Source organism: Carya illinoinensis, chromosome 10 (assembly GCF_018687715.1).
Source record: "Carya illinoinensis cultivar Pawnee chromosome 10, C.illinoinensisPawnee_v1, whole genome shotgun sequence".
Lineage (NCBI taxonomy): Eukaryota > Viridiplantae > Streptophyta > Magnoliopsida > Fagales > Juglandaceae > Carya > Carya illinoinensis.
Window position 1 is genome coordinate 11879682 of NC_056761.1, and position 17893 is coordinate 11897574.

Below are 17893 nucleotides of genomic sequence, written 5' to 3' on the forward strand. Positions count from 1 at the left end.
TGGCAAGCCTACTATAAAATCCATGGAAATATCCTCCCATTTCTATTCTGGGATTGGCAATGACTGTAATTTACCGGCTGGTTTTTGGTGCTCTGCTTTTACTAATTTACAGACAGAACACTTGTTCACAAACTCTGCTACGTCCTTCTTCATTCCTTCCCACCAAAAAGACTGTTTCAAATCCTGATACATGTTTGTACTACCAGGATGAGCAGTGTAAGGTGTGTTATGAGCTTCCTTTAGTACTTTTTCCTTTAACTCTTCGTCTGCTGGAATGACTCTTCGGTCCTTGTAATATAGAGTCCCATCCTCTCTGAGGCTAAAGTCCACTGGTCCTTTTGACTTTTCGATCTTTTTTACAACTTCCGCAAGTTTACTGTCCTTCTTTTGACGGTCTTTCAGTTCTTCCTAGTCCAATGGAATGAATTCTTGGATTGTAGTCAACATGGTTTCCTGACTACGGTTTCTAATCAACAGTTTTCTCATACTACATAAGAGGGAATTTACTTCTGATGAAGGAACTGATGAAGCTTCTTGTCTGTTCTTGCGGCTTAAAGCATCAGCTACCACGTTGGCCTTTCCAGGATGATACTTGATGTTGCATTGATAGTCACTGATTAATTCCAGCCATCTTTTTTGCCTCATATTAAGATTCTTCTACTCAAACAGGTACTTTAAGCTTTTGTGATCCCTGAAGACTTCACACTTCTCGCCATACAAATAATGTCTCCAAATCGTAAGAGCAAAAACTACTACAGCTAATTCCAAATCATGAGTAGGATAATTTTGCTCGTGATTCTTCAGTTGTCGTGAAGCATAAGCAACCACTTTCCCTTCTTGCATTAGCACACATCCGAGTCCTGCCTTAGATGCATTGCTATATACCACAAAAGATTTAAGAGGTTCCGGCAGTGTAAGTACCGGTGCGGTGGTAAGTCTTTTCTTCAACTCAAGAAAACTTGTTTCGCACTTATCATTCCAAGTAAATTTCACATTTTTCTTAGTCAGGGCGATGAGTGGTCCAGACAAACGGGAGAATCCTTCCACAAATCTCCTCTAGTAACCAGCCAGTCCTAAGAAACTTCGGATCTCATGCACACTGGTCGGTCTCTGCCAGTTCGTTACAGCTTCAATCTTACTCGGGTCTACTGCTACTCCTCTACAAGAGATTACATGACCTAGAAATTTTACTTCTTCCAACCAGAACTCACACCTACTAAGTTTGGCATAAAGTTTCTGATCCTTAAGTATATTTAAAGCCATGCTTAGATGATGTCTGTGTTCCTCCTTATTTTTAGAGTAGATTAAGATGTCATCAATAAATACGACAACAAAATTATCCAAATAAGGTCTGAATATTTTGTTCATCATGTCCATGAATGCGGCTGGAGTATTGGTTAACCCAAAAGACATCACCAAAAACTCGAAGTGGCCATACCTTGTCCTAAAGGTAGTTTTTAGCACATCTTGATCCTTAACTTTTAGCTGATGATATCCGGATATCATGTCAATCTTTGAAAACACTGCTGCTCCTTGCAATTGATCCAACAAATCATCGATTATGGGTAATGGGTATCTATTCTTAATCGTCACCTTATTCAACTCTCTATAGTCTATACACATCCTCATAGATCTATCTTTTTTCTTCACGAATAATATAGGTGCTCCCCATGGCGAAGAATTGGGGCGGATAAAACCCTTCTCCAAAAGTTCCTTCAATTGTAGCTTGAGCTCCTTCAATTCGGTAGGAGCCATACGATATGGCGCCTTGTGAGTCGGAGTTGTTGCCGGCTCCAACTCTATTTGGAATTCTACTTCTCTATCCAGTGGTAAACCAGGTAACTCATCAATGAAAACTTCAGGAAAGTCTTCAACCACAGGTATCCCTTGGATTCCTATAGTTTTGGTTGTCTCCTCTACAGTTATCAATAGAAATGCTGAGACTTCATCATCGATACACTTCCTAACTTGCAACGCCGAGATCAAAGGTGGGGTGGCCTTAACTGATATTCCTGCATAACTCATCCTGTCTTCAGTTGGAGGTTCAAATACAACCTCTCGTTTCCGATAGTCTATCTTAGCGTAGTGCTTGAAAAGCCAGTCCATCCCCAAAATCAGGTCGAATTCCATCTGACCGAATACTAACAAGTTAGCCTTCAGCGTCTTTCCTTCTAGCTCTAACGGACAATTCTTAACTAAACGGGTACAAGATACTGTATTCTCATCAGGAATTAATACTACAACCCGTCGTGGTAAGAGTTCAGTCTGCAAACTACAAATTCGTGCAAACGCTGCAGACACAAAGGACTGCGACGCACCTGAATCGAATAGTGCACAAGCCGAGAACCTAAACAAATTAACCCTTCCTAAAAAAATATATACACTAATATTAATACTAATTCTAACACATTCATAATACCTGCAACATCATAAATACTAAAAGAAAGAAAATAAAAAATACCAGTCATGACGCCAGCTTCATCAGTTTCAGGTGCGTCAACATCAAAATCACCGGGTGTTACTGCATATACGCCTGCCGGGATGTGGGGCCTTGGCTTGCGATCACCAGCTCCACTACCTTGTTTGGCGTTAGGACAATTTCTAATCATATGTCCTGGTTTTCCGCATTGGTAACAGACTCCATATCCCCTGTAACATTCTCCAGGATGAAACTTACCACACTTAGGGCATGGTGAATAAAAGGGCGGCTTCTGTCCTCCTATCATTATTCCCTTGCCTTTCTCCGGACTAGAAAAAGGCCTCTTTTTCTCAGCACTACTGCTTGTAATAAATGGCATGGCCCTCTTTCGATCGGTCATGTTCTGGATCGCCAATTCCTTCTGCTCAGCCTCTGCTATCGTCACTTCATTTACCAACTCTTGGTAATTCTCTATTCTAAGGCAAGCTACTTGACTTCGGATTCTAGGCAGAAGTCCTGCTTGAAACTTTTGTGCCTGCATTTTTTGAGTTGAAATCAAGTGTGGTGCAAACCTTCCCAATGCCATGAATTTAGCGACATACTGCTCTACAGTTAAGCTACCTTGTGTTAAGGATGCAAACTCCAGGGCTTTCAATTGTTTGACAGAGTCTGGGAAAAATCTGTTGTCAAACTCTTCCTTGAACCTCTCCCAAGACAATGTAGCCATACTACCTAGTTCCCTAACTAGAAGTTGCCTACGTGTATCCCACCATATTCCAGCTTCTCCTTGGAATATGTATCCAGCATATAGAACCTTTTGGTCCTCAAGACATCCACAAATCTCGTACGTTTTTTCGAGATCTATAATCCATTTCTCGGCTCTCAGTGGCCCTTCATTACCAAAAAAATTTGGGTAACAGTAAATCATAAACTTCTCGTATGGACAACCCCTAACTTCGGGTCTAGGTACGTTCACTTGTTGTTGTTGCTGATGTCTAAGAACATCAGTCAGCATACGCACAACTTCAGCTAATCCTCCATCCATCGGGAAATTATGATTCTCCTGATTGATACCATCTTCAGAGTTTTGAGGTATTCTACCACGAGTCATTTGTCCCTTCCTGTAACACACGAGTATACGTATTACAACCACATAATATCTCTCATACCTTTAAGAAATTCAAGCCTAATGACGACTAAATTTCAAACCTAATATTTGGTGCATTTCCAACGGACATGTGGATTTACTGCCCAGAGACGTATTGCTCTGATACCACCCTGTGACGCCCCCAAATTCCGTTTGGGATCGAACGGATATTTGAAGCGTCGAGACATGCAACACAAGGTTATCTGCCCCCATTCATGACATATAAGATGCAATGTTCCTAACATGCATATAACAATATGCAATATTCGCAGGGGATAAATTTTTTTCTTTAGCAATACTATGCTCCAAATTGAAAATATCCCAAATGCTTAAAACATACTTCATACATAAAAACCTATTGAATAACTAAGATCACAACACTAATCCAAAATAGTTATGATCCAAAAGTACTGGAGATGCAACTCCATCGTACAAGTAGTAATTTAACTACTATATTAACATTAACGACGCACCGTCGTTCAGTCGACTGTGTCTAGTTGGTCAGCTCCTGATCCTCCTTCAGGTCCTGTAACAAGATCTACCATTCGGGGGGAATGGTAGTTGGGACTACCACAGTGAGATTTGATTACAAATCTCAGCAAGTTAATAAAAAACTTCCACACGTGCTAATGATGCATGGATGACAGTAAAAGTATAAATGCATAAACAAATTCATAAGTAATTAAAGCATAACTTAGCGTACAACATAGCATAATTGACATAACTTAAATTGAAACATGAACTGAACTTGACTTGACATGAACTTGATCTGAAACTTGACTAAGTATGAACTTATTCTGAAACTTGAATTAACATGAAAAATACATACTCTACAGTTGTTGTGGCCCCATGTATTCTACGTGTAAATACATACTCCACAGTTGTTGTGGCCCCATGTATTCTATGCAAACTTGACTTAACATGAAAAATACATACTTTACAGTTGTTGTGGCCCTATTTATTCTACGTGTAAATACATACTCCACAGTTGTTGTGGTCCCATGTATTCTACACATCACAATACAGTTAAATACATACTCCACAGTTGTTGTGGCCCCATGTATTCTACACAAACTGAATGTACTCAAGATGAAACGTGACTGGAATACGAAAGGATTGGAGCCCTGACGTAACATAACGTGATTTGAACATAACTTGAAATACATGACCAACTTGAGATAGAAACATTTCATAACATGGCATAATATATAATAGACAACATATTTAACATGACATACTTGTAATGTACAGTAATACATGACAGAATATATTATGTAACAGATAAAAATTGATGACAGAATAAATTCTCTATAATAGACAATTACGTGATAAATTGACATGGCATGACATATATGATAACATATATACATACACTGTAGTTCCTTTACTTAGCACACATACACAATAGACTGCTGGTAAGTTATAAGCTAACTTACCTCGATCTTCGCGTTTCTTATAAAACCTTAAGCGCGATCACGAGAAACTGTAATTAGTGATTCTAAAAGTTAGAACTAAATCACTAATAATTTGAAATATGGAAAAATACTAACTTAAAGAGTAAAATTTTCATTTTTACTTTCTACATGTGGGAAAATAACCGTTTTACCCATAACTTAAGGAGTTTGCATACCAACTCCAAAAGTTTTCAAAATTTACATTCCTCATGTAAATTTTATCCTAAACTTAAATATCAACTCAGAAAAATTTAAAACAAAACACAACTATGAAAAACACACTATGGCCAAAACATCCATAGGCCATTTTCCTTGATTTTTGTTGCAATTCTTTTCAACTACAAAACTCATGCTTAAACCAAAATTTTGCAGCAAACATCTTCTAATCCTAAGTTCAAAACCATACTTAAAGCATCCATTTAGAAAAAGCTAATAATCAACACCAAACTTTTTTTTTAAAAAGATCCAGGCACTTGAATCACAAGTTTTGACCTTAAATCAAAACATCTCTAAGAATTTCAAAAATCAAATCTTACTTCTAAGATATTCATAATATTATCCTAACATCAACCATACTTTAAATCATCGAACTAAAGTTACCAAAATCACAAAATAACATTTGGAGTTTTTGGTTTTACACTTAGTCCAAAAACAGAAACTTTTTCCTCAACTAGTTTTGATAAATCTCTTGATCTATGACTTATAAATATATGATTTTCAAAACAAACCATTACATGGTTTGAAAAGATGTCCTAAAACATATATAAGCTTCTAATTCAAGATCCTATGGTTAGAAATTAACCAAAATATAAATTTAGCCAAGAATATCCACACTTTGGCTTATCTGAATATCTCTTTGCATAAAATTTCATATCTTTGAAACTAACATCAAATATTTTTAAAATAATAATATAACATGTATATAAGATGCTTAGGATCCTCCAATAAAATTATCAAAGTCATTAGAATAGGTTTAGACCACCAAGGAGTTAAACTTTCTCAAAACAGAAACTGTTTTTCTTCTTCCAGTTTCTAAGTTTCTAAATCTAAGAAAATCTTTCATCAAAACCTTTAATCCTACAAAAATCCTCAACCAATAGTCACATATACATGTTAACAATACTCCATAAAAATTTCGGACCAATATCTATCCATTAGCTTGGTCAAAAACTCCAAACTATAACATATTCTCCAGTTTATCTCCTAGAATGACCTTTCTATAATTTATATAATATTTGACTGACTAAATGATTTTCAAATGGGAAAAATAAGATATCCATGTAAACTAGACTAAAAAAGGAATAACTTATATGAAGAAGACTTTATGATAAAACACTTATAAAAGCTTCGAAATGGGCGTGCAAAAGAACTCCTAAAAGCTGTCCGAGAGAAAGTATTTGATATTCTTTTAAAGGAACGTGTAAATGAAGATAAGTTTGTAAGTGATGGCTGGAGCTACTTATGGACGAGATAAGGAAGATGATAAGGCTGGAGTTGAGAGTTGAGTGTAGTTTTCTCCTACCCAAAATATCTATAAAAGATTATCTCATAATATTCTATCCAATAATATATACAAAAATCAACTTAAGATATTTTTATCTAATAATATCTATAAAAATCAACTCAAAATATTTTTACCCAATAATATTCATGAAAATTACCTCAAGATATTTATTTTTATTTTTATTTTTATCCAATAATATCCACAAAAATAGCTTAGGCTATTTTCCAAAAATGGAGAGTATACTTAGAAGAGTAAGGTGGCTAAAATCTTTCCATGTGTCCTATTAAAACTTTCTAACTATCTCCAATAATTGAAACCTACTTCTGATACCATAGTAAGTAATAACATCAACTATACGATTAATAGATTAATGAAAACTTATCGGGTCTTTACGAAATTCCTAAAGCCAATAAAAATTTTACTGTTAAATTTCTAGCAGGCTGTTATAACAATGGTCTCTTTAAATTTATTCTTATTAAAATTGCAAGTATATTTTCAACATGGTTGGATTTTACTTGCCAACATGCAAAGGCTAAAGCTAGCCGTTCAAGTCTCAACAGGATATGTCCTGTTACAGTGAAACTGGAGGTAAGCCAGATCCATAAGAAGGGGCCGAAGGGCTCTCTTACGACCATCGGGGTTTGTAGTAACACACCACAAGACCATTAAGAATATGTTGATTCAAAAAAAATGAAGAGATGAAGAGTAGTTAAAGTTTTGAAATAAACTCAAATATTTGCCTATGCATTTCCTCAAGCCATCACCTTCACTCCCTTCATACCAACCGCTACCTCATGTTCAACCATGCTTGCAAACACACAGAGCCGAATGTCCCTATTTTAGCCCTAGAAATACAAAGCACTGCAGTAACAAAGCACAACAGACAGTAGCCTCTAATGGCGGCACTCACATAGCCTTCCCTCATCCATAGATGATGCCAAACCCCAACCGTGCCCAACCACTCTCACCTAACACCAAACCGAGTTTCAAATGGCCACACCATGAAAAACTCACTCTCTCCCTAAGTTTCAATTTCTCTCTGTCTCTCTCTGTCTCTCTCATTTTTTGAGGGGGTGAGAGAGAGACGAGAGTGAGGGAGCTAGGGAAGGATAGGGGAGTGAGAGAGAGAGACAAGGTGAGGGACGGATCTGGCAGTTTTGGTACAATGCGGTCCCAACTGACATCTAAGAGCACTCTCATGGAATATACATAGGTAAAAACAGAGTCCCTTTTAGCTATCACATACTAAAAGTTGGCTGCAATAGATTATGTAAAGTTAAAAAGTTTAGCTTTTAGTTATAATATTTATAAAAGTAATGTCAAATTTGATATAAACTATTCAATGATTAAATGTTTAGTTTATTATTTTTTTGATAACACTCTCTCTGTTCCCTCAACATTTTCTCAAAAAACTATCAATTTCTTTGACTTTTACTGCAGCAATTAATGTCAACAAGGGTTATTAACATTATATTGAATTTATTCTTTTGCATTTATATTGAATTTTAGATAAATTTAATTAGATATTTGTGATTATTAATATTAAATGACCATTAAAAATATTATTTTTTAATCAATAATTTAATTAGAATATAATTACTAATTAACATATAATTAATATAATGGTCAAATATGATATAAATAAATATATTAAAAAATATGTTAAATTAATATTATTTTATTATAATATAAAAAATAAATAGATAATTCAATATAGAGATTTGTATGAATAAAATAATTAAAAATTAAATTTATCTTACATTAATTAAAAATATCTTTTAATTTTAACTAATACATTAAAAATGCTCGATCGATAATGTCTTATAATGATATTGAAAGTTGTTCTCAGCCTATTAATAGACCGAACATTTATAAAATAATTTAAAATATAGCTTCTCAGTTGTACCAGCTGCGCAGAGAGCTAGGCTACCACCCAACTTAATAGACTTAAGGAAAATGATATACTTATCACTCCCAGCTAGCAGCGGCCAGAGTTACCGTTAACTGTTTTTTAATTTTTAAATTTTTGATTAAAAAATAATTTTTAATGATATTATGAATTTATTTTTTTAATAAAAATATTAAATATATATATATAAAAAAACTATAAAAATAAAAAATAAATTTATATTAACGGTAGCTCCAGCGGTGCTGGGACCCGTAGACGTAGCAGTACCGTCGACCCAAAGTCTTCGAAAAAGAAGGACAGTGGTCAAACGTGGTAGAACAGGAAAGGATGGAAATTAGAAAAAGAAAAATGATAAACACTATATTTCACAACACATTATATAATAATATTGTAAAAGGAATAATATTTCGTAAACTACCTTAAAAAATTAATATTATATTATAAAAATACGTCAATTTTACATCATTAATTAGTTAAGTAAAGTACAGTGAAACGTGATGTGTAAGTCATTTATCATTAGAAAAAGAAAATAAAGATGGCTTCTAAGTTAGGCTATCAGCCTAGCTGTTGTCTTAGCTTGCCTCCCACTAACATCAAATCATGTCCCACCCTTCTGCATTCAAAACGTTTTTTTCTTTACTTAACCCCACTCTGTTTTTATTAATGTTTAAAGTCCTCCAACTCGTGCGTCAAAGATTCTCTCATACATTAAGGTAATAATAATCAGAAATGATTTGTGCAGTCGGGAAATGCAGTCGGCGTGCAGTCGGCTGTAAAAAAAAAATTAATACAGGACCTACATGAAAAGAAAAAATTATTTTTATAGCTTTTTATAATTCATGCAGGTCCCCCTGAATATAAAATAATTTTTTTATAATTTTTTTTTATTCATTTCGTACAGCCGACTGCACGCCGACTGCGTTTCCCGACTGCGTGTAGCAAAGCCCAATAATAATACTTCAGGAAAGATATTTTAGGATCTAGCTGATCTCATCTGGCCGGCTTCCCAATTCTGTAAGAAAAAATATTCCTTTATTATTTTGTCAACTATATATATATAATATGAATTATTTTTTAATAATAAAAATAAATTATTAATTGATCAAGTACAGGTGACGTGTACTATATCACAAGTTTGACAAAGGATCGCATTAATCCCCTCAATCTCACTTGAAAATAAAAATAATATTTATAGTATTAGAGTGGTTATGTTTTATGTATTTTTTAATAAAAATAGATAAGTTTAAAAAATATATAAAAAAGTTTATTTTGTAAAAAAATAATATTTATATTATTAAGATATGTAAATCTCATCCATTCATTTTAAAAAATTTAAAATTTATATTAAAAAAATTAATATTTTTAATAATAAACGAATTCTTATTTTTTTAAAAAGGCTCATCAACAGATTTACTGATACTAGCGGCTGTCATTGCATGCAGTAGTAGTTAGTTTCCGAGTTATTTCGACGAAGCCATCAAGATTTGAAATTTTGGTCCTTGTACGTACGGATCGACTCCTCTTTATTTAATAAGGAATAATGCGGAAAGATTTAGGAGTATGGATAAAAATTTTAAATTTGAGATGAGGATTTAAAATATTATTTTTAGTATTATTATTGTTTTAGAATTTAAAAAAATTGTATTGAGATTTTAAAAAGTTGAATTATTTATTATATTTTATGTGAAAATTTAAGAAAATTATAATAATAAGATGAGAATTTCGAATTTGAGATGAGATTTCTTTATCCCAAACCTGCCGCTATTACATTGGGAGCTATCCCTGGTAACGTTTATTTATTTTATAATTAAGAAAGTATTTTTTATATTATAATTTAAAAAAAACATTTAAAAATGTTTAAAAAAATAAATTAAAAAGAAAAAAGTAAAAAATTAAAATACACTAAAATGACTAACAATAACTTCCAACCGGAGCTGAGAGCAATGGTTATAGTACCACCCTTTAATATTACGTATCGAACGGATTGCCAAATTTTTACAGAGATCATACAATATATATCACTATATATATTAAAAAAAATACCATTTATGATAGATTATTTGTGACAAGAATGATTATTTGTGATCAAAACAAACTTATTTTGATAGAAAATAATTATTTTTATAAGAAATTAGTCATTTTTATAAAAAATAATTGGTCTCAACTGAACAATTTTCTTATACAATGTATATAGCATCAGCCATGTAGGTTGTAAATTTTCTTTAGGAAAATAAATACATGGTTTCCCTATAAAATTGTTAAAAACTGACACTTTATATCCTTTATAAGTAAGATTTGATGATTAACATTATTCCATATTTAATTTTAATATATATATATATATATCAATTTTAATTGTTTCGATAACAAAATATAAATATATTGATAATTTTGACGTATAGAACTTACCTTTTTTTTACTATCACGATATAAACATGTGTGAATATATATCTATATATTATATATACAGGTGGGGTTCCTTCAAGATAACGACCTTATCCTTAGCCAAGTGGAATCGATGACAGTTGTTGGAAGTACTGCCAGGTAAGTTCTACCAACCGGAATAATTTGTATGCACATCCCTTATCCAATGGTTAAATTATTCCCAGTACCAATGATGATTTCGACATCCTACCCTACATTCCATATATATCAAATATCATGATCTCCTGAAAGTTATATATATAGAGGAGTTCTTATAGTTTTAATAATTGCTTTCATGTCTCAACATTTAAGAAAAACATCCATTTAGTTATATATATAAATAAATATATATATAGTAGAACTTCTATTGCATAATTTGCCAATTCTTGTTACCTTTTTTTCTTGATTAATTTATAGAATATTCATGACATGCACAAGTAGTTATCATATGTGATCTCTAGCTAGCCTAGCATGCATTTGCCCACTTCTTGCCACAACTATATATATCATACACATATGTCACGTTTAGTGTAATTTTATTGAATCAAGACTTTGTTCTTCATTACTTTCATAGTTTTGCAATTAGGTATCATGTTGATCACATCCTCCACTAAAAGATCAATTAGCTAGGTGGGAGAGTCGATGGAACTTGGCGATTGATGATGTTGTTATAATCAGTACTTTGGTTTAATTGGTTTGAAAGGAAGATCAAGACGGGATTAATTAATTAATCGAGATTAATCCGCCTTAAATTAAACCTATCAAGGATAAAACGGCAGAAAATCCATGTACAATATTAATAGATATTAGTCTCATCTCCTTAATTAGACTTGTTCATGTCTATAGAAATTTGAATCCACGACCAGTTGTCTAATATATATATATATATATATATATGGTAACTCATAGTACAGAACGTGTTCCATTAATTTTACAAGTGAATAGATCGGTCTCAAATATGAATTGATCATGTTCCAATGTGGACTAAGAGATACCAATTTGGTATGAGATTTTGGTTTGTATTGATTGGATAAATCTCTAAGCTCTGAAATTGAAGTGGTGATCCATCAGTGTATGTATCATATCGGCTCACACTATAAGAAAAATGCTTATATGTTATTAGTTAAATGTGATGGAAATGACTATTTCTTATTAAAATAAGGTCATTCTCATTGCAAATAGTTATTTTCATTGCTAAAAAAAAAAAAAAACTATTTCTTATTAAAATAAAGTCATTATCATCGTAAATAGTCATTTCTGTCGTAAAAACTCGTAACAAATAATTGTTTCTTTTGTAGTACTGTCACCTAAAAGATCCCTAAGTGCTGATTAGCTCATTTGCAACAAGCTGTCCTCCAATTGATGGAACCCAACCATCCATTATTTTCAGAAGAAAAAAATATATATATTACTTGAATATGAAGCTAATTACGATAATTAAAATACTATATATATATAGAATGTGAGGGAAAAAAATCATAATTATCTAAATCTTGATCTTATAACTTGTCTTTTTCAATATTTATCTTTTTACAATAGCACTAATGCATGTATGCCCTCATGATAAGACAGGCAATAAGTGAAAATTGTGACCTTAAATATAGATACCAAAGGAATCAGTCACGTTTTTATTAGCACTCTCGATCGATCGATGTAACCCCAATAATAGCGTTAAACAAAATGTCAATAAAGGTAAACATGCATACAGATCATCAGCTGATCATCGTATCCTCCTCAAAGTTGTCAAACCGCTCGTGTTGGGTTGGGTTAATTGTATCAGGTCATTAATTCGTTTGGATTATTAATTGTATCGGGTCATCCTACTATTAATTAAAAGTTATATACTATTCAGTAACTATATATTTAAATCCATCGTTATAAATAAATTAAAAAAATATTTTTTAAAATAGAAATAACGATCATTTAACTTTTTAAAGATCATGACAATATTTTTAAAAATTTAAAAGTTATAATTATCTAAAAGTTGAATGAATATTTTTATTATTGACAGTCTTTTTACAATTTAAACTATATTCTAGATTATCCGAAAAGTATGTTTGAGATTAAAAATTATTTTAATATATTATATATGTAACACCTAAACAACCTAATTTTTTATTACATAATTTTTAAGCCTATTTAATTACTTTTTAACACCCTTAACACAACACCAAATAAGTCCAAAGTTTAAGTTTTTCAATCCACGACTTAATTCTTCAGTAAAGAATATACAAATTCGGTTCGAAAATTCATGAGTGGTTCAAAAATTATCAATCGACTCGATCTACCGATCATGCTTTTCATCGTACCCCTTCGTGATGATCAGTACCGTCGCAATCAATGCAATACAAAACCTTAGAATATCGCTTAATACTAATGATTCAGAAACGTCCAAGATCATCAAAACTTTATCCATGTTCAAAACTCAACAAAACAATAATAATAACAATTATATATACACAACATAACTAGCTAGGATTTGTAGAAATTCTAAAAGATCATCATCTCTCCAGTCTTCAATACGCACGTAATTAAACAACTCAATGTCAATTATATAATATATATATATATATATATAGAGAGAGAGAGAGAGAGAGAGAGAGAGAGAGAGAGAGAGAGAGAGAGAGATGATCATGTATTGATTGGCTAATGATGATATTGATGGTAAGGTGATGTTGCCTGGTTGCGATGCTTTCGCTTCTGGAGAAACCGCTGCAGTGACTTCTTCATAGAAAGACCAGGAGTGGGGCTATATAGCGGAGATTGCAGGCAGCTTGGTGAAGTGGGGCTAGACCCAGTTGGAGTAGTTGTTCTCATTCTTTCCTCTATTTCTTTATTGGCAAACAATAGAATAGCTCTAGCCTGCATGCATGCAGGATATCATTCATTAATATCATACAATAAATATTATATACCAACTATTGCTAGGCCGTTTAAATTTAAAATCTATGCAGCCAAAGTTTCAAACTATATATGTGTGTATATATATATATATATGACAAATCAAGGCTTATATGCATGGAATTAATTAAAATCTATGCGTTTTGAGGCTGTACTCATGTAGGTGCATATATTCAATTTTGGAATTTTCACCTAAAACCTTTAAATTTTTTCTATTTGGATGCTCATATAGCATGTACTCTTTGAATGTGGCAATTTTCTCATAAAATTACAACAGGAAAACAGATTTTCATTTTTTTTGGGGGAAGAAAAACAGTAATTCAGAATTGCAACAGTAACTCAGCCAAATTACTTCGTTTTTAGGCAAACCAAAAGATCAGCGGTTCTGAGAGCATACAATAGGCAAATATATCTCAAGGAAAACAATGCAAATTAAGACTAACTAGCTAGCTAGAAATTAGGAAACAGTTTACAAATATTAATGTAACCTATATATATATATATATATATATGTACCTGAAACTCTGTAACATCAGAAACGCAAATCTTTCCATTGTAAAAGATGGTCAGCGGTTGTTGCTGCTGCTGCTGCTGCTGCTCTAGGTGTTTCTGTTGAGGGCTTCCATTATTCTCTTCCAATATCCTTCAATCAAATACACATCACAATATTCAGAAAATACTTCTCTCTACCATTCCTTCTATAAACATACATACAAATATCAACACCTAGAGAGAGAGAGAGAGAGCTTACATGGGATGGCCGTGATCGGAGTCAATGGAAGAAAGAGAGGAAGAGTAGGGAAAAAGGCGAAGTTCCAAGTTACAATTCCTCCTCATACTGAGAGATCTGGTGGCGGCCAAGAAAATAAAAAAGGGTTCCTGCCTTTCGGAGTAGTGTAGGAATTGATCATATGACAGAGGTGGAAGACAAATATTGTAGGCGAAGAAGATAGGTTATATATAAATATACATGTGAGAAGGAAATTAATAAGGCTCCAGCGAGTAGGCAGTACTACTACTTGTCGCACATGTTGTTGAAACTTGTAATGTGGTGTAGTGTGCCCCACGTAGGACATAGTCGTCTAAAAAGCAGCACTTCAAAGTTCAAACACGTAACGAACAGAAACCAGGCACGAGGTATTGGCGGATCGAGTAGGTTTGGTTTTATTCCCATTTCATGCACGTTTTCAACATTTTTTTTTTTTTTTTTTAAATTCTCTCTTCCCCAGCCCCACAGCTCCTAAACTTCTTATTAGTTTCCTCGCATACCAAAAGTCCGCCACCTTTATCTTTTTTTATTATTATATATTTAATTGGTCATGTTTTTGGCTTGAACTGCTTTCGTTTTCACGCACGTGCCTATTCAGTCGGCAATATCTTTTCCTGCTAACGTTTAATTTGTTAATTATGGCTTTTATTTATTCAGTAGTACTGGATGTATTAGCATCTCGATCAATTGCAGCTTTGCATGCCAACTGCTTGATCTTGACACTTGACATTTGTTCTTTCTTTTTTCTAGTGTTATATTTATTTATTTTATCTCCTTTCTTAATTATTGATTGTTTTACTAATTCCACTTCACTACAAGGTTGAAGCACCATCAATCCTTTTTAGTAGGGTTGCTATCCACACTCTCAAACGGCTAGGGACCGTCAGCTCCACCTCCCGCCTCGAATGCGCGGGGTGATAGTTGGGCACTTGGGGCATGTCAAGAGGTGGATTGGCCCCCATGGCTGTCTGCCCACCCTGCCCAAATCCCCCAAATGCCGGCCACCAATCTAAAAGCATAAAAGAAAATTCAAAATCCAATTCAATTAGAGAGAGAGATACTTGGGGGATGCATAGGACAACAATAAGAAGGAGAGGGGGAGAGAGAGAGAATGCAGAGAGGGGACTTAAATTTTAAATGATACTTAACAGAAAATAACAATATTTTGTAAAGTTCTTCCCAAAATAATGTCGTTTTATTTAAAAATTTATATTTTAACTATATATATATGTGTGTGTGTTTTTAATTGGATTGGGCGTACAGGGTAAATCTCGAGTGGGTCTGGGCTTAGTATAGGCCTCGTCCCCTATGACCGAGTCGAGGTGAGTGGTGTGCAGCTCTCCACCGCCCATCTCTACTTCTTAGGCCGATTTGGATATAAAAAATATTTCATTTCTTCTCATCTTATTATTAATTACAATTTTCCTAATTTCCATACAAAATATAATAAATAATTCAATTTTTTCAAATCTCAAAAATAATAATAATTTTAAAAAATAATATTCTACAAATATTTTATTTAATTTTCATCCCAACTCATTTTATCTTAATTCACTATCCAAACAGCACCTTAGTGCTAGGTGCTAAAGATACTACTACTCATTTTCTTGGGGGCTAACTAGTATCTACATTATTCATCATGGACCATGGTATTTATTTGCTTTTTCTGTTCCTTTTTTTTTTTTTTTTTTTTTGCCCCCCTTCAAGTTTGGTTTCCCAACCTTGTATGTTAATTTGATCGACATATATTTTTAAAAAATTTATATTAATTTATAGGAAAATGATAGAGTGAGCAAATTTGAAACTTATATGAAAAGTTTATTTTTTAATGATAGATCATTTTTTTTTAAATAATACACAAAACTCATCCATCTTAAAATTATACAAGGTATTACTCTAATTTACATTAGAGAAATTTTATTTGCAGTTTCAAATTAGGGATTGCATGTACAAACTTTTTATTAAATGAGAAAAAATATCATTTTAAAAAGTATATTTTGATAAATTTAAATAATTTTAATAATAAAATTATCTAAACTTGTATTGTAATTTTAAAATAAAAACTGTACATAATAATAGTATATTACTTTTTATATTATTTAATAACATGACTTATGCAAAGAGTCAGTCAACCACCTCACAATTTTATTATTATTTGACGTGGCATTAAATGTTGCATTATAATAGTATGACATGTCATTAGGGTTATGGACGATGACCGAAAGACCAGCTCTTATCCACCAAAAAAAAAAAAACAGAGGACTCCTACAATATTTATTATTCTTGAAACCTAAGAGCTTTTTATGGAAAAAAAATTTAAAATCCAAGGAGAAAACAGGTAATTAATAAAAGAGGAATAAAGTAGAGCGAAAAGCTGAACATGACCAAAATTCGCCACCTGTTAATGCTATATACGTTGCTTGCGCAGTTGTTTTCGGATGCGGTGCATAAATAAGAAGCACGTTTTTCGCGGGCTAGCGGCTCGTTCACTCCATTCCATTACCTCTAGAACGGTACATGCTTTTTTTAATTTGGAGATTGTCCCCAACATGTTTGTCAAATGGTTTGTTCCACGACAAAGACGAGAAACTTTCAGGATGATTCTTTTTTCGTCATTCAAATGATGATGAGTACAAAGACTTGAAGACTTGGATAATTTGTTGGGACCTCATGAGAAACTTGTAGAGAGATTTCCAAAATGTTTTCCACGGAAAAATTGAGAGTACTCTTTTGTGCTTGTCTAACAAGCATAGACGAGAGCCAATAGCCAGTCTGGCCCAGATCATATGTTAGGTTTCTGTACAACGACACTGACGCACACTTCGATGTTTGACAAATCATGATACATATTTTGCAATTACTTTTTCATTGATGCCACTTATACGTGTATATTTACACCAAATTAACAGCCTTTTTGGCCCCAATTAATGGGTTGAAATTATGCTCCACCAAAAGTGCAAATTAAAATAACTATTAAGTAATGTTTTTTAGTTGAATTTCTCATGCTTTAGCAGTAAATCATGCCTGCCAACTTCAGTCTAGAGGAAATGAATAAAGTGTTGTTTCTTGAAACTTGGATGAGAGAAGGAAGCCACATGTTGTCCGTGTTATGAAATGTTGTGACACTTGAGGTTCATACATGCTTGAGGTGGCACATAAGTCTTAGGCACGAGGTTAGGAAAATGACAAAAAATTTCACTTTAATATCGCTTGAACCATTCAATAAGGAAGAAAATAAGCTAGCTTAAGGAAGGGGGTAGAAAAGGGAGGAGCAGGAGGGGACCTCATCTCCCCTCTCTCTAGAAAGTGTAATTTTGTTCAAAATATAAAGAGAGAATCATTCAAGAGTGATGTTGGGCATCATAT

At 33.0% G+C, this 17893-nt stretch overlaps 1 protein-coding gene across 1 annotated transcript; it reads right to left on the reverse strand.

Moving 5' to 3' along the window:
• Positions 1-13237: 13237 nt before the first annotated feature.
• Positions 13238-14717, reverse strand: LOC122279694 (protein TIFY 5A). Its single transcript, XM_043090474.1, has 3 exons — positions 14510-14717; positions 14275-14401; positions 13238-13719 (listed from the first exon to the last, which is right to left on the reverse strand). Exons 1-3 carry the CDS (start codon positions 14593-14595, stop codon positions 13504-13506), a joined length of 429 nt encoding a protein of 142 aa, XP_042946408.1. The 5' UTR covers positions 14596-14717; the 3' UTR covers positions 13238-13503.
• Positions 14718-17893: the final 3176 nt, after the last annotated feature.